At 42.1% G+C, this 27,589-nt stretch overlaps 1 protein-coding gene across 3 annotated transcripts in view; it reads right to left on the minus strand.

Moving 5' to 3' along the window:
• Positions 1-241: 241 nt before the first annotated feature.
• Positions 242-27,589, minus strand: part of NEK6 (NIMA related kinase 6) — a 125,964-nt gene continuing 98,616 nt past the window's right edge. For all 3 annotated transcript variants that reach the window (XM_020967528.2, XM_020967527.2, XM_020967529.2), the window contains 3 exons: positions 22,600-22,694; positions 6,138-6,251; positions 242-1,812 (listed from right to left, as the gene is read on the minus strand). In XM_020967528.2, coding sequence (XP_020823187.1) covers positions 1,702-1,812; positions 6,138-6,251; positions 22,600-22,694 — 320 coding nt within the window. In that variant the 3' untranslated portion in view covers positions 242-1,701. The remainder of the gene's footprint in view (positions 1,813-6,137; positions 6,252-22,599; positions 22,695-27,589) is intronic.

Below are 27,589 nucleotides of genomic sequence, written 5' to 3' on the forward strand. Positions count from 1 at the left end.
GAGATAATGCTTTGAACTTATTTAGGCCCCTCTACCATTCACCTAGCCACGTGTCTGACATGCCTTCCTAATCTGTAAAACAGAAGAATTTGACTAGACCCCCCCAGGTCCTGGCAAGCTCCAGTATTCTATATCTTCAGCTCTCCAAGTCTCTGGGACAGTTTCTTCTTTTGTCAGATGTTGAGGGAATTAGATTAAATGACATTATAGAGGTATCATTCTATTCAAACACACACACGTGTAACCCTTTTACCCCAGTTTTATTTCAGTATTGGAGAACAAATATTAAGAACAAAGCAGACACTGCATTTGAAGAAAATCTCAAAACCCGACATTGTGGCCACAGAAAGAATTTCACAAGTTGGGGGTGGGTTTGAGGCAGTATACCAAACAGCACAAAGTCCTGCTCGAGTGCCTCGCCATAGCTCTACTTCAGACAAGCAGGAATCCCACCAACCAGGGAGTCCTTTTCACTCTGACCCACTGGAGCATCACCAGCTCCCAGGAATGACAGTTTTGTCTATGTATAAAAACACATTCCATCCACATCCTTCAAAAGATTATGTTTACCATGAGTTCACATTTATAAGTTCATTTTCACAGTTAATTAGACCTGGACTAATCCTGTTGGGGAAAACAAGATAAGCAGAACATTTCTGTACGTAACTGAGTTGGACATTTCTCTTGAATGATGCTGTCCACAGTCTTGGTTGGCATTTGTATATGAGTAAAAACAGCACAAATATTTGAATTTGTTAAGGCTGACAATGGTGGAACAAAAATATTGAGAGGAAACCTTGGCTACATTCAAGCAGATGAGTTTTGGAGAGAAAAATAAATGATCTTTAGTGAAAATTTGCTTCTTGAATTTCTGGTAGAGAGGAAGTGATCGAGGCTAGGAGCCAGGAAATGTGGATTTTGGTCCTGGCTTGATCATATAATTTGCAGTGTGACCTTGAACAAGTCACTTCTCCTTTATGGGCCTGAGTTTCCTTTTCCGTAACATGAATAGTTGGATTAGACAATCCTTTAGGTCCCTTCCAGCTCTAACATACTATAATTCGAACTCTTTCCTACTTCTTATTTAATGAGTTCTAAACCAATAAAATATTAGCAAAATCTCAACTTTTCCATGAAAAAATTTAAAACCACCAAACAAACCAATACTACTACTCCCCACATTTCCACTTTGCAACAGAGAACACCAAACAGAGTTTGATCATTTAAAAAGGATATGAAAGACTTAATTAAATGTACTATTAACCATTTGCAAAAGAAGGTTATTAGCAGTTATACAAATTAACAGTCCATGGCAAATCTTACATTTGTATAAACACTGACAAGACAATTCAATGAAGGAATTCATTTTTGGCATTTCACATTACAATTGAGATACAAAGAGTGCTTCATTGGAAATTTCCCTGAGACACCCTTATTAACAGAACTAGCCTTTATTATGCACAACTGTTTAAAGAAAGGACTCTTTGAAGAGGAATGGTAAATGTCCTAAGCTTCTCCCCCCACTCCCACCCCCAAGGTTGCACTGCCTCTTCACTTTAAAGCCAGGACCAAAAACCTGCAGAATTACCCGGGCCTCTTCTCAGTTGTTCCACTCATGGGCCACCAGTCAGCTTCTTTGGAGAAAGAATATTCAAGTAAGATTAAGTGATGATGGCTTTGTTGTGTGCATCTCTTCTGGATTCAAGTGCTGGCATTCCAGATGTGCATCTGTTTGGCTAGCTGGTGTACATAGCCAATGTCGGGTCTTTGGTCAGGGTCTGGATATATGCACATGCTGACCAGTTCCCGCAACTGAAAGAGAAGAAAGAGAACTGTGTCCATTACCATGGGAGGGAAGCTTCCTTTGAAATAATTAGAGTGGAGATTGACATTCCAAAAGTCTTGAGCTAAGACCTTCATTCTGTTCCTATTTACTCAACTGCTGAACAAGTGAGGCTTTACTGGGTTGAGATTTAACCATAATTAAATCCAGCTAATTTGAGGTTTGAAATAGAGGGAAGGAACCTGTACATGCAGGTGGTATCTATACCCCCAAGATAAAGAGAGATAAGTGAAGCTATTAAGCCCATTTTCATACAGAAGAAAAGCCTACACACATTTTGGCATATTATATATTTCCATATTCTATATTTTTAACTTCAAAAGGTTCATGACTTTCTCAGTGTGGAGCACTCTATCCATCTTTGCAGATCACCACTGGGGGGGGGACACCCCATTGTTGGTTAGGTTCATCACCAGAAGAAGGTTTCTCATCTGCTTTTAGTTAGATTGGGGTCCAGATGGCAGGCATAGTCCATGGCTGGGCCCCTACTGATTCAAAGACTTCTTATCTTGGCAGAGCCATTGAGAACCCAGGGTCACCTGCACACAAGGATGAGGTTTCAGCAAAGAACTTTAGGAGAACGTTTAATATTTTAGAGGGGAAAGCATTGACATTTCCTTACAGAACCTGTCTTCACACTGCAGTGAAGCACTGAGCTATAATACTAGAGATAAGGTACACCACAGAACCTGGGAGTGTGGATGTAAAATGGCAATCATGAAGATGCTGAGACCAGAGGACACAACTCAAGGATAGGGCCTATTGATCATTATAAATGCATTAAAATGCAAAAAGGGTTACAGTTAGACTGCCCACCTCCCAGCCCCCTTTATTGTACACATGAAAGATGGGAGCTTTTAATTACACAGACTAAAAGCTGCTCATACCTCCAAGGCTGGGGCAAGAACAGCCTTGAGCCTCTAATCTTCTCACATTCTTCTGATAGCCACAGTGCCAATTATTTTAATGGTAATTAAAATAATGACCTTATAAAGCACACATCTTAAATTGCATCACTGAGCTCACTATGCTGTTTTCTCATTTAAATACCTAGCCACTGCCCAGCTCACAGGGTTTTTGGGGCCGCCAAAGGGGATATGTACCAAGTGAATACACTGATTGCCCTGTGGGCTCAGCATTTTACAGGCCGCATCACATGAATGTATTTCAGTTACTAAACGATGTTCAAGAGCACGACAGTACAGGAAGAGGGAGGGTGTAAACGGAGCCTTGCATTGTACGTGTTTCGTCCACTGGGTCACAGAATTTTAGAGTTGGAAAAGGGCCCTTGGAAGCTGTCTAGCCCAACCCATCCCTAAAAGGAAAACCCCACCGTAACATGCATGTCTGAGTGATGATTCAGCCTCTGCTTAGAGGCCTCTGGGAAGGAGGAACCTCTACCACCAGCTCCTGAGGCAGCTCAGTTCACTGTTTGACAATTCTGACAGTTGAGAAGGTGGTGGTTTTCTTTCCCCCCTGACTTACAGTCCTGTTAGCTTCTTTGTGGCTTCTGCCCATTGTTCCTAATTCTGACCTCCGAGACCAAACAGAACAATTTACCACTGAATATGGCATTGTTAGAGGTGTCAGGTACATGGCATGAGTATAAAGCATCATTTTGGAAGCTTAGCGAGCTACATATGAAGACTGACAGAAAACCATTTTCAGATGGATTCTAGCTCTAACTGCCAATAATAGCCTTTGGCTTTCCTTCTCTGCCCCATTCCCCTCATTTGTAAATTAAGAGGGTTAGACGAGATAAGAGGTGTCAAACATGTGGCTTGCATCTCCCCATAACACTCCTGAGTAAGGCCCAAGCCAGATTAAAATGTCATTGGGAAATATTTAACAAAATAAAAACAGAAGAAAACATAGACATCACAATGTAAAAACTAAGCCAATATGCAGCCTTCAGGGATTCTTATATACAGTTTACTGGTCCCCATTTCTATTTGAGTTTGAGGCCACCTGACTACAGATGAACAGACTGTGTTCTAACATCCTTTTCAGCTCTGACATTCTCCAAGTCTCATATGTCAGCTCTAAAGGTTTATCTACTTTGAGGCTTGGCAGATTTGAATAACCAAGAAAAACTGTCATCAAGTTAAAGTTAATCGATATACTCCAGTGCCTTTCACTTATGTGTACATGTGACGCCAGGTAAGTTTGTATTTCTAGTTCCTATGGAATGGAGAAGCTTGAGCTGGTCACACTTTCCCTGACTTCACTTCTGGGAAACGACAGGTCAAAATGCTTCTTGCACCTCGTCACTGGTGGCCACAGCAAGATGCCCTACTGAAGTAGTGGAAGCTGTATTCAGCTATCACACTTTTGATTTGGGGAACTAAAACTTCTAATGGAGAAGACTGGTTGATGTGATGCTCTCAGAAGCAGTCCACTGTATTGTTCGCTTCATTGCCTGACTGTCACATAAGTTTCAACAAGTAAATTCAAACCTAAGTCCTCAAATTCCAAATGAACATTCCCAATGTGAATAGAGTCTTGCTGAGAAAACAGTGGTGCCAGTGATACTTTCCACTCAAGAAGATTTATGAAGCAACATGTTTTAGGGGAGAGATCACTAATGAAGCAGAGATCCGCATCCTGGCTTTACTGCCTAATAGCTATACAACTTGGGGCAAATTACTGAGACACTCTAGGCTCTTTTCTGATCGCTAAAATGAGAAGCTAAATGATTTTCAAGCTTTGAGGGAAATGTGAAATTTTGAATCCTTACTATTTAGTGCACAACAGTTTCCCAATATAAAATTGGGTTAATTTCTTGGATAGGATACATGTACATATATATATGTGTATGTGTATACACACGTATATATGTGTGTGTGTGTGTGTGTGTGTGTGTGTGTGTGAGAGAGAGTGAGAGAGATCTTCCAGGTTTCCCTAACTAAAAGTGGTGGGTTCCACCAATGTATTTCCAACCCCCAAATTTTCCATGGCTGCATTAATTTGGAAAATATCAAACTAAAACATTCAAATAAAACCACCATGCTCATTCCAGTGCATAAATGTCAACAAGCACATAAAAAGATATTAGCCATTGATAATAACAACGGTAACTCTCTACCTCCAGGAATGCATATCAGCAGAACATAAGAATTATTCCCACCAGTACCTTCCAGTTTCAAAACCAGAATACATACAGTTAATTGCTATCTCCTGCCCAGGGGTGTTAGTGAGGTGAGAAGAGAGAAAAATGTATTTCATGATGCATCCCTGGGTCTCTGGTTTGTTGGAGTAGACTATCACGGAGCACAGGTACATCTCTAGCAAGGATTATTCCCTTCTTGGGAAAGGACTTTGCTGCTATTGCCTTCAGAGCATTTTAGGTTGCTAGTAGCTGTAGATCCCAATCACAGAAGCCCTACAGACCCTCCTTTAACTGGCTGTTCATCATCACTCTCAGTATAAGTCATGCCCTGGGAAGGCCTGGGCTCCTCACAAAGGGAGCCATTCATCTGCTTTTGATGATAAAAACCATGAAGCTAAAGACAAAAAGGGGTTATATTCTATTTATTCAATTTATAGAAACGGGGAAAAAAGGAACTTGGTTGCTAGAAATAGCAAACAGCAGGGCGAGAGAGTAAGAGGTCTCTTGCCTTCTCCAGCGTTCTGTTAATAGTGTCTAACACCATCTGGAGTCCTTCTCTGGGACCCAGTCTTGGAAACCATTCTGCTCACCCTGGACTACATCAGTGCACTACACATACTCTTTAGCATAGCCAGAGGGAGGCATGCAGACAGTAATTGTGCAGACAGGAAACACATCTGTCAGCTTACACTAATTCTGGCTGCCAGCAGGTACATCCTCAAGTGTTTGCTATGTTACCAAGCGTGGCCAACCACACATGGACATTTCTAGCAAAGTCCACATGTAAAAAGGAAGGCAAGAATAGTGTGTAAGGAGAGAAGACACTGGAATTGAAGCCAAAAGGACCAAGGTTGGAATCCCAGCTCTGCCAGTCACATGTGCTATGTGACCTTGAAAAGTCACCTTGAGCCTAAGTTCCTAACCTAGAAGGACCAAGTTGAACTAAATCCCTTAAGGTTCCTTCTAGGCATAACATTGTGTAATTCTGCGTAAACAGGGTCTGTGGAAAATTAATTAGGGTTTAAAAGGTCCAGGGGAGGACAGGATTTAATTGCCTTTTGTATCTGAAGGTGGTGGTACCATTGCCAGTTGTGGCCATAAAGACAGTAAGTGGCATGGTCCCTAAAACTGTTAACAGAAGGACAGATGAATTGGTGACTCCAGCTAGTCCCAGCTTTAACTCACCTTCTCAGAGTAATGTTCTCCTGGAAGAGGAGGGTAGTCACATTGCTCTATCTTCTGACAAAGAGAAAAAAGATTCATTTTATCTCCATAGAAGGGACTTTGAAGAGCAGCCATCTGTAGAAAGGAAATACAAAATGAATTTTTAGTCTAGCAGTTGCACAAAGCTGTTTCTTGATTCTAACAAGTGACTGTGATATTTGGCCACCAACTGAGACCCCTATCAAGAGTACACTGCCCCACCCTCCTTCCTGAGCAAGTCACATAAACTCTTGAGTCTCATGTTTCCTTATCTGTGAAATGGGGATAAAAATATTTTTTACCACCTGCCTTCTAGCTTTGTGAGTATAGTGCTTTGTAAACTTGAAAGTGCTACAGAAATGGTTATTCAGTACTCCAAGGATCTATAATCTCATTGATAAAAATAATGCTTTCCACCAATACATATTGGAAGCCCTTTATGCCTTAAAGGAGGTTTGGGGTATTTTTAAAATATTTTTTCTTTTTCTTTTTCTTTTCTTTCTTTCTTTTTTTTTTTTTAGTTGCTGGGCCAAAACACATTTATTATCTTGTGGGCAACCTGGTGACAATCTCCTCAGTACTTAGCTAAGCTAGTTCCCAGACAACAGTCATGGCTCTGTAATCTGGCACAAGGTCAAAACCTTTCAAGCACGAGAGGGCCTGCCAGAGCTTCTGCTCCACTAGCAGGATGTGCAAGAATCCTGGGTCACCCTCATGTCAAGAGGGGGCACCAGGAAGACTTCAATGGAGGATTATCAGTTACTGCTATTTCTCCTCATCTGCCATCTTCCCTCCCTGTCAGGCCACCTGATAAGAAAAATGGTTCCTATTTATTTTTCTAATTTTCACAAAAAAAAATAGAAGAAAGGGGGAAAAAATGTTCCTAATTAGACTTTATTAAAAACCACCCATTCAGTTCTGTGGAATCCCACTGAGACATCTGACTTCCTTAGATCATTGGGAGTGGAGGGGGCTGAATGGGAGGGAATGACATTTCTTCAGCAAGACCCAAATACCCAGATTTATAAAGTAGACCTAGGAAAAGGAGAATGAGTATCCATCCATCACAGACATTATCACAGTGGGTGCTCCATGGTCTGTGATCACATGAGGCCAGAGAAAGGGTCATTTGCTTCCTGGCTGGAAGAATTAGCACCACTTACTTGGGAGAAACTAGGATTGTTCCCAGGCTCCCTGAGAAGAGGCTCTTCAAGAGAGCCAAAACAATGGGGAAGGGCCGAGACACAAGTGGATAATCCAAATTACACAGGGGCCTCTCAGCTTCATATCCTGCCTGGTTCCACAAAAGTGGAAAGTCTGATGTGCACACATCCCTTTTGGAAGGACAGCAGCAGCAGCAATTCACAATACTGCTCTCAGCTTACAAAGTACTTCCATTACAACTGCCCTCGGAGGGGAAAAGTGCAATTATTATTACCATTTGACAGATGAGGAAACTGAGGCTGAGAAAAGAACAGGAATGGCAGAACTGAAACTTGAACTTAGGTCTTCGGATCTTTCCAAGAGTAGCACAAATCAATTCACCTTTCTGTTAGGAACCAATGGCAGAAGGCTGCTGCTTTTGGCCTCAGTTTCCTCACCTATAAAACAGGGATAGCACTACTTGTGCTACCTACCTCGCAGGGTTGTTGTGAGGGAAACACTTTGCAAAACGCAGAATAACAAAAAATAGCACATTTATATACCATTTTAAGTGCCTTGATTTATTCATTAATAAAATGTGGTCAGATTTTTTTTTCCAATTTTTAATATTTGTTTTTACATTGCCTACATTTCCACATATACACATACACATGGGTTATATAATTTATATATGTTCACATGTGTGTGTACACACACACACACACACACACACACACACAGAGTGTATGTATTCCCCCTTCCTCTCAGAGAAACATCCCATATAGCAAAGAGGAAGAGAAAATAATACAGCAAAACTAACCAACACATCACCCCCATTTCCCTTGGAATACCATGTTCCACCCCCATAGTTCTCTCCCTCTGCCAAGAAAGGAAGAAGTTACACTCTCCTCTCTTCATTTCACAGCACTCATTCAGTTTTTTTCTTTTTTGGTTAGGCAATGGTAGGTTAAGTGACTTGCCCAGGGTCACACAGCTAGTAAGTATTCTGTGTCTGAGGCTGGATTTGAACTCAGGTTCTCCTGAATCCAGGGCTGGAGCTCTATCCACTGCACCACCTAGCTGCCCCCATTCATTCAGTTTCAACGATCTTATTGGTACTGTTCTTAACATTGCATCGCTGCAGTCAGAAAAACCCTTTTCCTTGTTCTGTTCTGCTTCCTCTGTTTTTCTCTGATGGTCATGCTCATCATTTCCTGCAGCACAGCAACGTTCCATTACGCTCATGTACTACCATAGTTTGTTCGGCCACTTTTGTTCCTAGCTCTTTGCTATCACAAAAGCGTTAACTATAAATATTTTAGTTCCTATGGGGCCTTTTTTTTTTTAAATCACTGACCTCCTTGGAACAGGTGCCTAATCTACCATTGGCCCATTTAGGTAACTTACAAGTTCTGTTCCGGCTCTGACAACTGTATATTTTAAGGTCCCTTCTACCTCTACAATTCCATGAAAATGTAATGTTTAGAGATTCTTGTTTTGTGCTAGGCCTCCCTTCCTGACCCTCAAACTCTTTTCTGGATAAGCCAGGCCAGGCCCGGCAGGATTTTGCTACGACGTCAGAAAGCAGCCAGAGGCTGGCACCTTTATGACTGCTGCCCAGGAACCATCCCCACCCCAGCCCACCATTTACATACGAAGGAACGAACAGCACTAATCAGGTTTGTCTTCAAAGGGAGAGCAGGGAAGCTATGGAGAGGCTCTGCAAAGCGCGTGGCACGCTGGCCCAGCATGCGGCCTGGGCTGTGCCCCATCTGCTTATTAATCTGTAATGGGATTCAAGTGTTTCTTGTCACTCTCGCTCACTGTTACCTCCAGCGCCAAACAATGGGGCAATGCCTCATCCTAATGAAGCACCGTTGGCTAATTGTGCCTGATACCTCCTCCGTTTGGAGGACCGTTTTCAAACCATTTTTTTGCAAGTGCATCAAATCACCAACCTCTTCACATTAGCCTCGGCTGAGGGGGATATGCTACACTCTGGTTTTAATAAGGGAACCATCTGATAATTGTTAGGCCTTCGCTCATTATCATGCACCGGGGAGACTGTCCAAAGAACACTGTCTTGTTGCAGAAACACACAGCAAGCTTCCAGCAGAGTGGTGATTTTTTTTTTGTCTGTGTGTTTTTTTTTTAATAGTTATCAACCCCTTTACTGTGTCCCCTTGCACAGTACAGGATCTAAGATGAGTTGCCCCAGGAATTGTTGAAGGATACAAGGGTTTGAAGGTGGCAGACTACCCACACAGATTGTGTGTCCCTACTAAGGAAACATGGTAGGAGTCAGGACACCAAGGGACACTAGCTCCATGACCACCAGTGCTGCCAGCCAGACTGGACTACCACGTGCTCCCCGGCCTTGCCCGAGTCCCTGCTACCTCCAGGTCTTTGCTCACATCATCTCTTGCCTTCTAGAAGTGCCCCCCTGCCCCAACTCCTTCCCTCCAGCTCTCTTTAGGTAACAGCTATGGTGCCACCTCTTCCATGATGCCTCTCTTGCTCCCCCTAAATAGGAGATGCCACTCCTTAATCAGAGCTCTTAGGATACTGTTTGACCTTTCTCATGTGCTTAAATAATTTTCTAATTTCTATCAGAGCTCTCTGTATAAATGTCCTCTTCTCCAATCACCAGTGGGAGACACTCCTTGAGGGCAGGGACTGGGCTGATTTTTCAGCCTTGACCACGGTGCCTTGTACACATTAGGTGCTTAATCAATATTTGTTGGATTTTCTGTTGCTGTTGAAGCGATAGGACATTTGTGCTGTGCAGGGACAGGGATCAGACACAATAGAAGGGCTTTTGGCATTCTGCGAAGTGGCAACACTCAGGGGAGACAATTCAAATAATCAAAAGGTAAGCAAAGGTGCATGGGTTAATTGGACAGTTACAAAAGTACATCTGTTGCCCTGGCAGAGAGCAGCTGGGAGACCAGAGGAGTCAATCTAAGTCATTTGAATACGTCACTGAGCAAGAAAGAAAAAGGATTAAGCTGAATTCTTATGTGCCAGTTATTCCTGTTAAGAGCAGGAAGTAAGGGCAAAAACTGTTACCACAAGGCTTTAGGAGTCCCTTCACTGTGCACGGCTGTGACCAGGCAAGAGGAAGTCCTTGGTGGGGGTAGAGTAGAAGGAACGCTGACTCTGGAGTCAAGACAGACCCAGATTTGAATCTTGGCTCTGCCACTTAGCCAGCTGTGCAAACCTGGACAAGTTAACCTCTTGGAACCTCAGTTTCTTCATCGTGAGGATAAAAATACTACGTTTCCCACAGAACTGCTGTGAAGAAACTGCTTTGCAATGCCTGAAAGCATTTTTAAAAATTAGTTTACAGTTTGCAAAGGACTTTCCTCACAACAACCCTGTGTGGTGAGGAGCATGAAGAGTACTTCTCCCATTTTACAGATGAGGAAACTGAGGCTCCCAGTAGAGGGAGCACCTGACATCAGTTCTATCTAATCTAATAACTCAGTCTCTTAATGTATTGAGCTCCCACCAAGGAGTCAGCAGGGGGTCATCATGCACATGAAGGCAAACAACAGTGCTTAACTCATAGCATACTGAAACTATACTCAAGGCTGCTGCATTGTGCAGCTACAAAGAACACTGGAACTGGAATTAGAAGATGTGAGTTCAAATTCCAATTGTGATATACTCAACTGGGGGTGGTGAGTAGAGCAAGTCACTTCCTTTTTCTGGGCTTCAGTTTGCTCATTTGCAGCATGAGGACCATGTGATCTCATGATGGAAAGGTCCTTTAGAGACTATTCCAACTCCCTCATTTTACAGCTGAGGAAACTGAGGTCGAGAGAAGCAGAGGGTCCAAGGACACACGAGTGGAAAGTGTCAAGACCAGGATCCAAATAGTGGTGTTCTGATGCTAATGATAACGATAACACCAATATTAAATGTCTAACATTTACGGAGAGCTTGCTGTGTGCCAAGCACTGTGCTAGATGCTTTTTAAAAAATATCTCATTTGATCCTCATTGTTTACTCTGGGAACTAGATGCAATTATTATCCCCATTTTAAAAATGAGGAAACTGAGGCAAATAGGATTATGCAAGTTGCCCAAGGTCACACAGCTAGTAAGTGTCTGAGGCCACATGTGAACTCAGGTCTTCCTGACTCTAGGCCCAGTGCTCTATGCACTGAGCACCTCACTGTCTTCTAAATCAACTGCTTTCCTCGTCATCCCAAACTAGATAATAATACCTGCACAATCCTTACCTCAAAGCATGATGGTGAGAAAAATGCTTTGTAAACCCCAAAGCAGAGCTTCTCAACTTTTTTCAGTCCCCCATACCCTTGGACTTTTAGTAAACCTTCCTGTATCCCCTATTCAATATGGAAAATAAATTCTAAAATTTACCATGCATATACAAACAAGAACTAAAATAAAGAGGTTAATTATTTTCAACAAGATAGTTATTTACCAACTATTCCCCCCATCCCTTTGACAAGCTTCTTATGCCCCCCACAGGGGTACATGTGCCCCAGCTTGGGAACCCCTCACCAAAAGCACTATAAAAATAGGAGCTGTTATTCACTGAACTGATTTGCCTTGCACACAGTAGGTGCTTCATAAATTGAACTAAACTGAAACCGAAAATTTCAGCTTACAAAAGTTTATAAAACCCCTCCCTCATAGCAGTCTGGGGGCTCAAAAGCTTCTCCAATTCAACAAGCATTCCTAAGAAGGTTTTTAAGACAATGCTGAGCTACTAAAATATACAGGACTGGCACACCCAGAGTTGTTGGATATTTTTCCCTGTTTCCCTTGTTTGGTCTTAATCACGGGCACAGACTCAGTGGCTGCCGTGCGGAGTTCGAGCACTAATTCTGGAGGGCACCGCTGGATGTGTGCCGCAAGCAGACCCCTCACTGGGATGCCAGAGCTAAAGGCCTGGATCCAGCGGCACTGATCTCGGAGATGAGCTTCCGTGTAAATAAATAAATTCTGAGGAGCCCTGGCTGCCCGCTGGGAGCCTCCATGGGGTGCCAAGTCTAATGAAAATAAAGCACAGGTTTTTCCAGTAACCGCCAGGCTCCTCAGTTTAGCTCAGAGCCTCTGGAGCTGAGAAGGCTGCCCACACATTCCAAGTGGGGCTGCTGTGTACAGGACTTACTCAATCAGGACCCTAGGGTCCTCCACGGCTTGGGCTCAGGCTGTTCATACCCAAATTGGGGACAAAGGTCCGAGGCTGCCTCTTCCTCTCCTCCTCCACTCCCTCTCCCTTCCTGCCCCATTTACACAGGTCCCCTGCAGGGACTTATCCCTCACTCACTTCTCCCCTTTAAAAAAAGAGTTATTGCCTTCTTATCATCCAAGCCAGCCAAAGACACATTTCCTCTCCTTCTGCCTCATGCCCCAAAGACTCCTTCCCTCACCATCAGGGTCAGCTCCTCCAATGCACCAGCACAGATCCAGGCGTCTTGTCCACACATCCCTTGCCTTCCTCATCTTTGAAATGAGGGGTTTGGTCTAGGGGATCTCTAAGGTCTCTTCCAGCTCTAAAGCCTATGAACATTTGATGTTTTAACATTCTAGATCATGATAAGGTCCTTCTCATCTTTGACGCTCTATAGCCAATGCTTTGACATCTTTTCTTCTAAAGTGATGCATACAGGTGTAACATTCTTTGTCTGCACTCTAAAATCATAAGGTTTTAAGCACCCTCCTGCCAAGCTGTTCAGTCATTTTTTTCAGTCGTGGCTGACTTCTCTGTGACCCCATTTGGGTTTTTCTTGGCAAAGATACTGGAGTGGTTTTCCATTTCCTTCTCTAGCTCATTTTACACATGAGGAATTGAGGCAAACAAGGTTAAGTGACTTGCCCAGGGTCACACAGCTAGTAAGTGTCTGGGGCTGGATTTGAACTCAGGAAAATGAGACTTTCTGATTCTAAGCCCATTGCTGTATCCACTGCACCATCCAGCTGTCCTTAATTCACACATCCCCAACACACATGCACACTTTTCCTTCCCCTACCCCCAACTCTTGAAACTATGACTTTATGAGAGGCAGAGAACAGGTAGGAAAGGTGATAGGGGACTCAGAGGGAGAGGCACAGAGACCAGGGAAAGGGATGGTGGAAAAGGCACTGGTTTTGGAGCCTTGGAGACCTGAGTTCTTATACTTGGATCTGCTTCTTTGGCTCCCAGTCTTCTCCTTACAATAAGAGATGGACATGATGCTCTTTTAAGGATCCAAGGGTCCATAATGCACGATACGTGCCCTGAGAACACCGGTGCAGAATCTTGCCTACTAAACTGTCACTGCCTTAAATGCTGTGCGTTGTCTCAGGAATCAATAGAGCAAAAAATGCCTCCCTAAAGCCCCCCATGATAGAGGGCTCAGAATTTTCCAGCCAACTTTCCATTTTCTACTAGCTTCTCTGCTTAGCTTTGAGGCCACAAAACACCATGCCCCTGTGCCGAGCACCCTCTGGCACTCTTTCCCCCAGCCATTCTCCTTTCAGCTTCCTTTGGTGTACTGTTTTTTTCCCATTAGACTGTAAGCTCCTTGAGGGCAGGGACTATTTTTGTTTTTATTTGTATCCCCAATGCTCAGCACAATGCCTGGCACACAGTAGACACTTAATAAATGTTAATTATCACAGAATCCCAGAATTTAAAGTTACCCTAGGGGGAATCCAATCCAACAAATGATAACAACAACAGCTGACATTTACATAGACTTTACTATGTGCTAAGTGCTTTACAAATATTGTCGCTTTTGACCTTCACAATGACTCTGGGAGGTAGATACTATTATTATCCCCATTTTACAGTTGAGGAAACTGAGGCAAAGGGAAGTCAAGTGACTTGCCCAGGGACATACAGCTAATATCTGAGGCCAGATGTCAGAATATAGGACACAAGAACAGATGATGTCAAAACTAGAAAGACCTAAAAACAGAATGTTAGAATTAGAAAGACCCTTAGAATATAGTATGCTATATATAACCTATATCAAATTGCTTACCATCTTAGTGAGCAGAGAGGGGAGGGAGGGAGAAAAATTGGAACTCAAAATTTCATAAAAACGAATGTTAGAAATCATCTTTATGTGTAACTGGAAAAAAATAAAATGCAATTTAAAAATATATAGCATGTTAGTGCTAAAGGGAAAAGAAGTACGGTATGATTATAAAGTTACTGAGATAAAGGGAGAATTTCCTTTTTTTTTAAAACAAAATTCCTAAACTCATTGATGAGGAGAATACTCCGGTTATAATTTATCTAGATTTTAGCAAGTCTTTTGGTAAAGTATCCCATACTGTCCTTGTGGAGAATATGGAGAGGCAGAGATTGGATAATACAATCAGATTGATTCAGGACCGACTGGATATCTGGACTCCAAGAGTGGTTATTAATGGTTCCACATCAACATGCCAGGAGGTCTCCAGTGGAGTGCCCCAGGAATCTGCGCTTGGTGCTATGCTGTTTAAGATTTTTATCAATGATTTGTATAAAAACATAGATGGTATGCTCGCCAGACTTACAAATGAAGCAAAGCTGGAAGGAATTGCTAGCACAATTCTGGATCCAAAAGGATCTTGACAGGCTAGAACACTGGGCTGGACTTAATAAGATGAAATTCAATAGGGGTGAGTGTCAAGTCTTCCAATCGGGTACAAAAGAAATCACCTTCACAAGGCTAAGATGGGGCGGGGAGGATTATCATCAGAGTTGTTCTGAAAAACATACGGAGATGTTAGTGGACTGCAAGTTCACTATGAGTTCAGTAATGTCAGCCAGAAAAGCTAATGTGATTTTGGGCTGCATTAAGAGGGTCATAAGAAGTGATAGTTACAGCTATTATTTATATATTGCTAACTATGGAGTGTTTACTACATGCCAGACATGACTAGTTAGTACAGCTTTAAAAATATTATCTCATTTGACCCTCAGACCCTCATAACAACACGGGAGTTAGGTACTATTATTATTTACTATCTGTGTGACCCTGGGCAAGTCACTTGACCCTGATTGCTTCACCAAAATGAAAAAAAAAAAAGGGTCACCTCCTAAGTCTTCTCTTCTCTTGGCTAAACATCCTTAGTTTCTTCCCATGATCATTGCACTTCAATGGTTTTAACCCACTTCCCCAACAAGTTTGTGTCCCTCCTGAAATGTGAGACCCAGAAATGGCCACAATACTCCAGAGGTTGGGGGTGGGAAGGGGATGCTGCCACAGAGTTTGAGTGTGGGGGAAACACCCAGATTCTTCCCTGTCCCAAGCAAGCTTTGATAGGAATGAAGGAAACAAATGCGGGGGCAAAGGAACGAGGCAGAACAGCAGTTACCATTTCCAGATGCTTCAAGCTTTACCCAACGCTGTCCTCTCTACTCTGTGAAGTCGCTGGTACAGGTATGACTGTGTGATGTAGTATCCACAATCACACAGCAGGCAAGTCATAGGAGGGACCTTAGGGCACATCTGCTGCAAACCCCTCATTTTACAGTCAAGGACAATGAAAACTGTAAAGATTAAGTGACTTGCCCACAATCATGTAGGTAGTGCCAAGAGCTGGAACTGGAATCCAGAACCTTTTGACTCAAATTTTTGTGCCGTCTCTGTGGAGCTAGGGTTCAAACTGAGGCCCTCCTTATTCCAAGACCAGTATTCTTTCTACTCCATGAAATGATCCAATTTTCCTCATTTTATGCCATAGGCAGGTCAGGGCCTCCAGACAGATTTTGCTCCCAGCTGGGGCTGTGTTACGTTCTCTTCTGAAGAAGGCAAAGGGCTGTTCAGCCCTGAGCAGCTCTGGGATATTCCCAGAGGCTCTTTAATCCCTCTAGCAGGATTGTATTGATCTATTTCATTGACTTCCCGGCACCAATAGTTCCCTCCCTACCTGCAAACCACAGCAGCAGGTCCTCCCTCCCTCCCATGCTCCAAACAGATAAATCAGCCCCTACTGAACTGAGGGACTCATGACTGTAATACACTAATGATGGGATATTATCTTGTTAAGCAAACATTTGGTTACCTCAGTTGAAGATTGGAAAGGAAGAACTGGCTGAGTGAAAATCCAATGCTACCTTCACTTTCAGGGTAGAATGTGACAGATGGGAGCCCCGTGTGCCGAGAAGGACAAAGAGCTGGTTTGTGTAATCGAGGCCTGGCATCAGTGGCAACCCCAATCAGTCCAATTACTATTAAGGTCACAGAGGCCAGGCAACTTGTGCCTTGGGAACCACAGTGGCTGATTAGAAAGACTTAGTGGGGAAGAAGTTTGTGTCCTCAGACCTGAGGGGCAATGGGATACAGTGGGAAGAGGCCAAGTCTGGAATGAGAAGGCTCAGGCCCCAATCTTGGCTCTGTTACTGCCTGTGTGGTTTTGAGCAAGACACTTCCATGTCTCAGCCTCAGCTCTCTCCTTTTATAAAACTAAAACTGGACTAGATGATGTCTGATAGTGCCTTCCAGCTCTAACATTCTGTTCTAAATAGTGAAGCTCTTTATAACTTAGCCAATGGTCCACGTGCAGTTTCTCTAGCGTGGTCTTCCATCTCCTTCTCTGCCTTTGTACTAGCTGTTCCCTACGCCTGGACTGTGCTGCCTCCTCACCTTTACCTCTTACCTTCTCTGACTTCCTTCAAGACTCAGCTTACACCTCACCTACTCCGGGAGACCTTTTCTACACTGCTCCCCCTGCCCCAAACCCAGCTGCTAATGCCTTCCCATCCCAGAGTGTCTCCCAGGTTCTCAGTCCACATCTTACATCTGTCTCATTACTATGTGGTCTCCCCCATTAGAACATGAGCCCCTTCAGGACAGGGGCTGTGGTTTTTGCCTCTCTGTATCTTCAGCACTTAGCGAAGTGCCTGACAACACAGTAAGCATTTAATAAATGCGTTTGGACTTGACTTGTTCTAACTTCTAAGGGTCCTAACAGTTGTAACATTCTGTATTTATTTTGCATTCAAACGGTTATTCCAGCTGACATTCTATGCTGTATGTTCTAAGGACAAATGAGAGCCAATGAGATAATATTCTGAGCAGAGGTATCAAACCACAGCCTGCAGAACTCCCCAGCGTGACCAGCACCAGATTAAAATGTAACTGAGAAACATGTAACAAAATAAATAAAAATACAATACAACATAAAGTAAATTTGTGGGTTTTGAAGTCAATATGTAGCCCACAGAGATGTTTCTATTTGAGTTTGACACAGTAATGACATAGAGTACTTAATAAACTTAAAAGTATGTGTGTGAATGTGTGTGTGTATGTATATATACAGCTATAATTATCATTTGGGCAGCTAGCTGGCACAGTTGGCACAGTAGATACTGTTCAGGTTCTGGAGTCAGGAGGACTTATCTTCATGAGTTCAAATCTGGCCTCAGACACTTATTAGCTGTATGACCCTGAGCAAGTCACTTAACCATTACTGCCTCAGTTCCTCATCTGTAAAAAGAGCTGGAGAAGGAGATGGCACACCATTCCAGTATCTTAGGTTACATTACTGTGGTAGAGGCTGGGGATACAAAGAAAGGCAAAAACATGGTCTTTGCCTTTGGGAAGCTCCCATTCTAATGGGTGAGACCACATGCAAAAGACTATGTCATAGAAAAAACATACAGTGTAAGTGGGAGGTAAGCACAGAGGGAAGGCACTACAATTGGTGGGAGGCAGGGGACTGGGAAAGGCCTCTTGTATAAGCTAGGATTTGAATGGAATCTTGAAAAAAGCCAAGGAAATGAGGAAGTGGAGGAGAGGAAGGAGAGCATTCCTGGTGTGGGAGTTGGGTGTGAAAAGGTGCAGTCAAGAGAGGGGAGTACAGTGTGTAAGGAACAACAAGCAGGCCCGTGCAGCTAGAGCACAGAGAGGGGTAAAGTAGAAGACCAGAAAGGGAGGAGGGGGCCAGGTTGTGAAGGGCTTTAAATGCCAAGCAGAGCTTTTTCTATTTGATCCTTCCGACAACTGGGAGCCAGTCAAGCTTGAGTAAGGGTTGACTCGGTCAGACCTGTGATCCAGGAAAGTCACTTTGGCAGCTGAGTAAAGGATGGATTGGGGTCGGGAAAGAATGAAAGCTGGGAAACCACTCAGAAGGCTACTGCAATAGTCCAGGCATGAGACTATGAGGGCCTGTGCAACCATAGTGGCTACGTGAGTGCAGAGAAGGGGATGTATGCAAGACATGTTGTGAACATAAAAAACAAAAAGATCTGGCAACAAATTGGATGTGTGGGGAGAGCGTGAGTGAAAACTTGAGGATGACACGAAGGTTGTGAGCATGTATGATTAGGAGAATGGTAGTGTCCTCAACAGTTATAGGAAAATTGGGAAGAGAAGAGGGTTTGGGAGAAAGACAAAGCGTTGAATTTGAGATGCCTAAGGGACATCTGGTTTGAGCTATCCAAAGGCAGTTGGTAAAACAAGACTGGTGCTCAGAAGAGATTAGGGCTAGAGATATAGATCTGGGCACTATCTGTATAGAGATGATAATTTAACTAGAGAAGCTATAAGCTCACCAAGTGAAACAGTATATTTACAGAGAAGAGGGGCCAGGATAGAGCCGGGGGCAGACCCACGGTTTAGTAGGCAAGACTTGGATGAAGATCACTAGGGAAAAAGGAGACTCAGAAAGAGTGATCAGATAAGGTAAGAAGAGAATGAGGAGGGAGCAATCTCATGATCTAGAATACAGAGAGTATCCAAGAGGAAAAAATGATTAATTTTTGTTAAATGCTACGTGCAGGTTGGCCATGGGGGAATAATTTTTTTGGCCACAGCAACTCATGAAACAATCAACTAAGGTATGTTGGGTTTAAGAGCTATGTCTGCTGTGGGAACACCCACAATGAAGAAGTTATGGTCCTCCAAAATGAAGAATGGGGCAGACAGGTGGTGCAGTAGATAGACTGCCAGGCCTGGAGTCTGAAGACCTAAGTTCAAATCTGGCCTTGGATACTTACTAACTGTGTGACCCTGGGCAAGTCAGTTAATCCTGTTTTCCTCAGTTTCCTAATGTGTAAGCTGAGCTGGAAAAGGAAATGGCAAACTACTCCAGTGTCTTTGCCAAGAAAACCTCCAAATGGAGTTATGAAGAGTTAGACGCAACTGAAACGATTCAACAAAAACAAAATGAAGAATGGTGATGACTCAGGGTGAAGAGAATGACATGAATTTTTGGACATGGCCAATATGGAATTTATTTTACTTGGTTATGCAAATTTGCTACTAGGTTTTTTTTTTTCAGTTGGGAAGGAAGATAGGGATGTCAAAAAATAGAAAAAAATAAACAAGATCACTGAATCATTTTTTGGTTTTTTTTCTTTTCCTTTTTTCTTTTTTTTCTTTTTTTCTTTTATTAATTTATTTTGATTTATCAACAATCACTTCCATATGCTTTTGACTTTAAAATTTTTCTCCCCCTTCCTCCCCACCACCCTCCCCAAGATGGCGCACAATCTGATATAGGCTATACATTTACATTCCTGTTAAACATATTTTCACATTACTAATGTTGTAAGTAAAAATTAAAACCAACAGGAGGAACCATCAGAAAGAGGAAACAAAACTAACAGGAGAGAAAAAAAGCGATCATTGAATCATTTTTTAAAAAATGCATAGGAGAGGGGCAGCTAGGTGGCACAGTGGATAGAGCACTGGCCTCTATCCTGAAGTCAGGAGGACCTGAGTTCAAATCCGGCCTCAGACACATAACACTCACTAGCTGTGTGACCCTGGGCAAGTCACTTAATGAAGTGCCTAGCCAAAAAAAAAAATGCATAGGAGAAAACAGAAGACTAGAAAGAAAAAGAGAAAAGCCGGACAGTTTTGAAAATTACATGTTAAAATTTATTGTATACTTAAAAGGAAAAGCAAGCTAGAGAAAGCAAGCTAGAGATTTGCAGTTTTGTGTATAATCTATGGAAATGTCCATTTTCTTTAGTGTTCGTTAAATTCAGAAAAAAATTAAAAAAGGAATTATGATTCTCCTGGGGTGAGACAGTATTCATCAGAATGAAATCAGGGATCCTGAATCACTGCAGAGGACCATGTAAAATTAATTGAAATCAACATGCTTCAAATTAAGACTATTAGGAACAGAAAAGTTAAGGTACCTGACTTATGATAAGTGGAACAAAACAATCAGCTTATTACAAACGACCTGTGAGAGATTCAGGTTTGAAGGACTTGATTAGTGCCTTTTCTCTCTTTCAATTTCTAGGTCCATCTATCCCTCTCCAGAGGCTTATTTGCCTATAAAGATGCTCAGCTCCCCATCCTAAAACCTTCTCTTGACCCTCCTACCCCTTAATCTACTTTTTCCCTTTTAGATTGGTTTGCTTTCTTTCCTCCTTCTCACTCCTGAACTCTCCGCAACCTTGCTGCCATCACCATCACTACTAAAACTGCTATCGACATCACCAGTGACTTCATTCAGTGCAGGAACCTCTTCTCCATCATTTCCTTTGACCTATCTGCAATACTTGATACTGTTATATATCATCTCTCTGTTGCTACTCTCTTCTTCCCCCTCAAGTCTCTATGACCTTGCTTTCTCCTGGCTCTCCTAAGCCTGACTCCTCCTCAGCAGAGTCTTAGACTTGGAGTCAGGAAGACCTGGGTTCAAAATCCTGTCTCAGATGCTTACTAGCTGTGTGATCCAGGTCATCATTTAACCTTTCTTAGCCTCAGTTGCCTAGCTATAAAATGGGGATAATAATGGTACCCACCTCATAGGTTGCTATGAGGAGCAAATGAAATAAACTATATAAAATGCTTTGCTAACCAAAAGTGTTATATAAATGTTAGCTGTGATTACAATGGTAATATCTCATTTGCTGGATCCTCTTCCTCCTCTCTAAATGTAGGTGTTCTTCAAGGCTCTATCTTTGGCCCTTTGCACAGAATCTGAAATTTGGAAGGGACTTCACCGCTCCTTCTCTTTCAACTTTTACTTGATCGGGAATCCTACATACACATCTATAAGATCTCTGATAAGCACCAATCTAGCCTTTATTGGAAGACCTCTTGTGCTGGGAAACTCAGAATCTCAATAGAAAATCCATTACATTTGGGGACCCCTCTCTTCGTTGGGAAGTTTTCCCCTAATTCCAATTCCAGATCTGCCTCTCTGCAACTTTATCAAGGGCAAAAGAGTAGAGATAAACCATGGTCTTTTCCAAAGCTTTGACCATCACCTTGCTGCATGTCTCCCAAATCTGTATCTTTACTTGTGTTCTGTCTTCTAAGTTCCACACCTGCATCTCAAATTGCCTCCTGGATATCTACACCTGGATGCCAGACAGGTGCCTCAAACATGATCAAAACAGAGCTCATAAGTCATTATCCTCCCTCACATTAGCTACCCATCTAACTTTCTCTCAATATATTAATGATATCACTATTCACCAGCCACCCAGGCTCAAAATGTCAGAATTATCTTTGGCTTTTTTAGTTCTCTTATTTCAAATATCTAATCAGCTTCCCAGTCCTATAAACTCTACCTCTGCATTTCTCCTAGTCCCAAAGACAATCTCCTAGTTCAACCTTTTGCTTATCTCTATCTAGACTTTTGCAACAGCCTCCTAATTAGTCTTCCTGCCTTCAGTCTTTCCCCTTCTAATCCATCCTAATAGCTGCCTGATTAATCTTCTTAAAGAATAGCTCTGGTCATGTAATTATACTAGTAAAAAAAAATTTCAAAAAAAAATTCAGTACCTTCTTATTCCTATGAAAGCAAAAGGCTCATGTTCTCGGGCAAGTAACCTTTTTACGCTGTGCCTTGATTTCCTTATTAATCAAATGAGAACATTCAACTCATTGAGTTACTCATGGTAGAGCTAAGTCTAAAACCCTTAAAATGGCATTCAAAGCCCTCCGCCCTACCTCTCTAGCCTTATTTCCAACTACTCCCCTTCACGTAAACTATTTTTCAGATAAACTAGCCTGGTCATTACCTTCTGAGCAGCCCCATGCTTTATCCTTCCTTCCAATATTCTATATTCTATGGTCCTGAATTGAGATATTCCAGCTAGGAAGGACCTTAAACAGCATCTAGTCCAATCTTCTCATTTTTTAGATGGGGAAAATAATACTCAAAGAGATTAAGTCATTACCTAAAGTCATACAGGTAATAAAGAACCGAGCCAGGATTGGAATCTAATCTAAACAGCTGGCTCTTGACATATGGTTATAGCTTGAACATTCTATGCCTTATAGTTTTTTGGGACAACAATCAGTCTTGTCCCATGCCTTTACCTTAAATAAATACTGTTCCCCACAACATTAAATTAAATCACTGAAATTTCTTACCTCATACAATAAACAGCCCAAAGACCAGATATCAGACTTAAAGTTATAGCCATTTTCATGAATTCTCTCCGGGGACATGTAGTAAGGTGTTCCAACTGAAATGAAGCAGGGAAAAGAGATTCACTTTTTTTTTTTTGCTAGAGAAAGAGAAAGTCAGCAAAACCTGGGAATGTAGCAGTGTAGTAGATGAAAACTAGGACTGGGAGACAGAAGACATGTTCTAATCTTGGGCTGGGTAAGTAATCATCTTTCTCGCCTCAGTTTCTTTCTCTGTAAAATAAGGGCATTGCACTTGACAAACCCCAAAGTTCTACCTAGTACTAAATCTTTTCAAGCATTCTATGTAAAAATTATTGATAATCGATGTTCTAAGATCCCATCCTGCCCTAACATTCTACAGTTCTATTTTCCTCTCTTCCTTCCCCAAGGGACATCAATTAACTATTAAAAGACAGCCTTTCCACCGGACAATATGCATCAAATGATGCCTGTTCTCCCCATCAGCCTGAGAGTTTATAGACCTTCGCTGAGGTACTAGATCTGATCTTTAAATAAGCTGTAGGGTGGCGTGCAGATGCAAGGAGAGAGAAGAAAATGCAAAACCTGCAGAAAGTACAGGCATAGCTGTATTGTCAATCTACTTCTGAAAAACAAATTACATAGAGGTGAGCCCTCTTTGTTTCTCTCTTCCTCCCTCCGTCCTGTCTTTCCTTCCTTTCTTCTTTCTTCTTTACAATTCATTTGGGCAAATCTTCACCTTTCTGGCCACTGGTGTGTTCATTTGTTAAATGATAAAAATAATCATAACTCTCTATATATGTATATATACATATACATACATATGTATTTTTATTTACTACATGCCAGCCCATGGTCTGTTCTTCCTCCCAATATTCTATATCATATATGTGTGTGTATAGAGACTAATGATTTTTTGTGTGTATATATAAATAGGAATATATCATATCTATATCTATATCTCTCTCTCTATATATATATACATACAGAAAAAAAATACAAAAAAAACTCCATGCAGACACGTGTCTTTTCAATTCTGCAGACATTCACTAAGTGCCTACTATGTGCAGAGTATTTTGCTTTACACTTGAGAAGAGATAAAGTTTATATAAGATAAAGTACCTGCCTTTAACCTACTCTGGACCACCCAAATGAGGATTTGTGAATCAGGAGGGATCACTTTACGAAAGGAGTTGCTGCACAGTTCTTTTCCATGGCATGCTCCCCCTTATGTACTTAAGATAAGGTTTATGAATAATAAAGAATTTTTACAGAGAATTTTTTGGGAAATACTTCATTTATGTGAAGCGAATTTCTACTTCTAGACAGTCAAAACAACTGACAAGACAAAGACCCATCAGGCCAGTGGTATAGAAGGCACAGCCTATAGAGGATGTCAGAGGGTGATTCATTATATGAAGGAAAGTAGTTTATTCAAGCCTAAGTTTATCCTCCGCCACATGCAACTCTGAGCCACAGTTACAAGTGTGAATGAGGTCAGACACTCATCCTGGGACATCAGCATCATCTCAGTTGCTCTGTGTTCCATGCACTACAAGTGGAAAGAACCAGCATCCAGTGCTACAAATTCCCCCATCTATTCCAGACGGGTTTCATTAGTGTGCAGAGATGCTGTGAGAGAGCAGAGCACACCACAGGTATGATGGGAAAGAAGGAAACTGTGCAGTCATGGGAACTTGTCCATCAATGGCCAGTAAATTAGGAGACTGTTTCTATGTTGGTATTTCTGTTCTCAACCTAATAGCTTCTTTATTCCAGTGATGGCTATACATCAGACGTTGCCATTACCAGATCTAAGGGGTTTTAGCACCCCTTCCCCGCTCCCCTGACCCTTCAGTAACATCTCCGCAGAAGCAGACTGAATCTGAAATCTTGAAACTTGAGTTCAAAACCCAGCTCTACAACTTAGCACCCATGAAACCCTGGCAAGGTCACTTTCCTCTCTCTGGGACTCAGTTTCCCCATTTGTAAAATGATGTTGATTCATTTCAATTTAATTCAACAAATATGTATTAAGTTCCTATTGGCTGAGGGTCCAAAAGTTCATCACTGGGAATGACACAAAGTTCAGATAGGACACAAACTGCTGCCCTCGTGGAGCTTACATATTCATAACAGAATTAAAACACACAAACATATAAATACATACAAACAGATAAGTAAGACACATGATAAATACACTGGAGAGATACAAGGTATGTTACATGAGGGCTAAGGGGAACTTCCTAACAAAAATAATTTACCTTTATATAGTACTTTACAGTTACAAAGAATGTAATAGCCATTTTCTAGACATTCCTGCTCTACAAAACTTACAGGATTGTTCAGGTTCAAAGGCAGTAATAGCTGTAAAGCAATGAGCAACAACAAAAGCATTACATATATGCAAGCTACTACAATACTTTTCTGAGGGCTTCCTAGTATTAAAACCTGGCAATAATTTTCTGAGAATGGCATGCATTTGGTTCTCATTCTCGATTTTGGAGTTTTACTAAAAGACTGGTCAGCTGCAGTACTGTCACACATAATACCTGATGTAAATAATCGGCACAGCTAGTTAGAGCAACGTTGAAATCATAGGACAGCACAGCTGGAAGGGCCCTGAGAATATGGCATGTTAGAGAATACAGAACAGAAAACACAGAATATCAAAACCAGAAAGGCGATGGAAACACAGAATGTTAGATCTAGAAGGACCCTGAGAATATGGAACACAGAATGTCAAAATTAGAAGAGACCTAACACATAGAACATTAGAGCTGAAAAGGCCCTGAGAATATAGCATGTTAGAATACAGAACATAGAACACAGAATGTCAAAACCAGAAGGGACTTGAAAACAAAGAAGGTTAGGGATGGAAGGAACCTGTGAGTGTTGAATGTTAGATCAGAGAATGCTGGTGCTGGGAGAAATCTTAGACATGAGCTAGTCCAGTCACCTGAGGGAATTCAATAAAGACTGCCTGACAGAATGTCTGAACCCAAGCCAACAAAACTCAGGAGTTACTACTGACTGATCTTAAAATAGACAATTTGATAAGGGAATCTTTTATTGTTTCTGTTTCAACAGCACCTTCCAACAAATCTCTAATCCAGTGCCCAAACATGGCTTCCCAATCTCTCACTTTTCTTTTTCACAGTGGGGGACAGAGCTCTGAATACGAAAGAGGAACCTAACAAATTCTGACCTTTCTTGTATCTTTACAGAGAAATCTGAGTTTCAAACAGAGAAATATCAGAGCAAAACAGGGACCTCAAAGGGGAGCTGATTAAAGCATCCCTTCATTCCTGAGACATTCCATTCCTGTCAAAACAAACTTCGAAATGTTTTGAAATACTTGTGGTTTTGTATATGAAAAAGGCAAAGCTTTCACCTAAGTTTTTTTTTTTAGTTCCTGCTGATTTTTTTTTTTTGAGAATAAAAGTGAAACAGCAGAAGAATATATTTTGTTACTTATTTAGGACTTGTAACTAAGGTCCTTGTATGAGAGTCCTATGGGTACCTGTAGGTACCTGGTTATTGGGACAAGCAGATTGAAAGGTATTGAAAGGATAAATCCAACCCTGCTCAAGAAGAATGGGAGAGGAGGAGAGGAAGTGTAGGGAGACACAAATGGATAGGACAGGACGTAGACAATGAGAGCTGGTGACAATGGAAAATGTGACTCCTGAGAAAAGGAAAAAAGTATTATTTATAAAATGTCAGAGCTAGAAGGGACCTTAGATCGGAGTGTTAGCACTGGGAAGCACCTCAGTGCCTAGAATAGCAAAAACAAGAGAGGGCCTTAGAGCATGGAATGTTAGGGACATAGATTGTTACAACTTTCATTCTAAAGTCTCTCCCAATTCTAGCATTTCATCCTCCACAGATAAAACTCCCAACTCTGGAATCATATGATCGCCTGTCATCAAAGTAACAAACACCTCCCCAGAATGTTGTGTGGTTCAGTCGCTTCAGTCGCCTCTGATTCCTCATGACCTCATTTAGGGTTTTCTTGGCAAAGACACTATAGTGGTTTGCCATCTCCTTCTCCAGCTCATTTTATAGATGCGAAAGCAGGCAAACAGAGTTAAGTGACTTGCCCAGAGTCACACAGCTAGTAAGTATCTGAGGGCAGATTTGAACTCAGGAAGATGAGTCTTCCTGACTCTAGGATTGGCACTCTATCCATTATGCCCCTCAGAATGGCAACAATCCCAAATTTTGCTTATAGAGAATGGGTCATGGCCAAGGTCTTTCTACAGAACCAGATTTTCCCTACAAAGAAGTAACAAGCTATTTACCCCTACTACACGCAGGGAGTTCAGAAAGAGAAGATTGGAAGCTGTGGGGACAGCACTCACTCGCTCACGGCAGACTTTTGCCCCTGCTGGGACCAGGGTGACTTACAAAGTCATCTGAAGACCAGATAATTTCACATGTGCAGGAATATTTCAACTCCCAGTTGGGCAGATGCCAAAGAAAGTTTCTGATTAATAGTCTCTGATTAGGCCATCCTTATCAAACTGGCTAACGCAATACAATGGTGAGCCCAGATGATTAGGTTGAAAGTCCTGTGTGGTTTGGTAGAAGCAGCTCATTACAGGGGAATTCCTTCAGACCGCTGGCCAGGCCAGGAAGAGAATTGAACCCATCTCTCCATTCCCCCGATGGTTATATAGAAATTAATGCATCAGTTTTTTAAACAAGGAAATTGGTGGAGGGAAAGGGAAGCGGGGGGGGGAGGTTATACTGTGCATTTTCTGACAACCCCACAGAAGCAATAACAGACACGCTGGGGGAGGACCGTATCACGGACTCATTTAATGTAATGGTACAACCCAAAGGCACCAGCTTCAAATAAGAAAAGGACTAACTCATCTGGATTACATGCCCATTCACGCTGCTGTGATCTGAGGCTGGACACTGGGCTATACAGGAAATGACAATTTTGAATCACAAGGCAAAGCCA

This window comes from Phascolarctos cinereus, unplaced genomic scaffold, assembly GCF_003287225.1.
Source record: "Phascolarctos cinereus isolate Bilbo 61053 unplaced genomic scaffold, phaCin_HiC Scaffold_2;HRSCAF=192, whole genome shotgun sequence".
Classification (NCBI taxonomy): Eukaryota; Metazoa; Chordata; class Mammalia; order Diprotodontia; family Phascolarctidae; genus Phascolarctos; species Phascolarctos cinereus.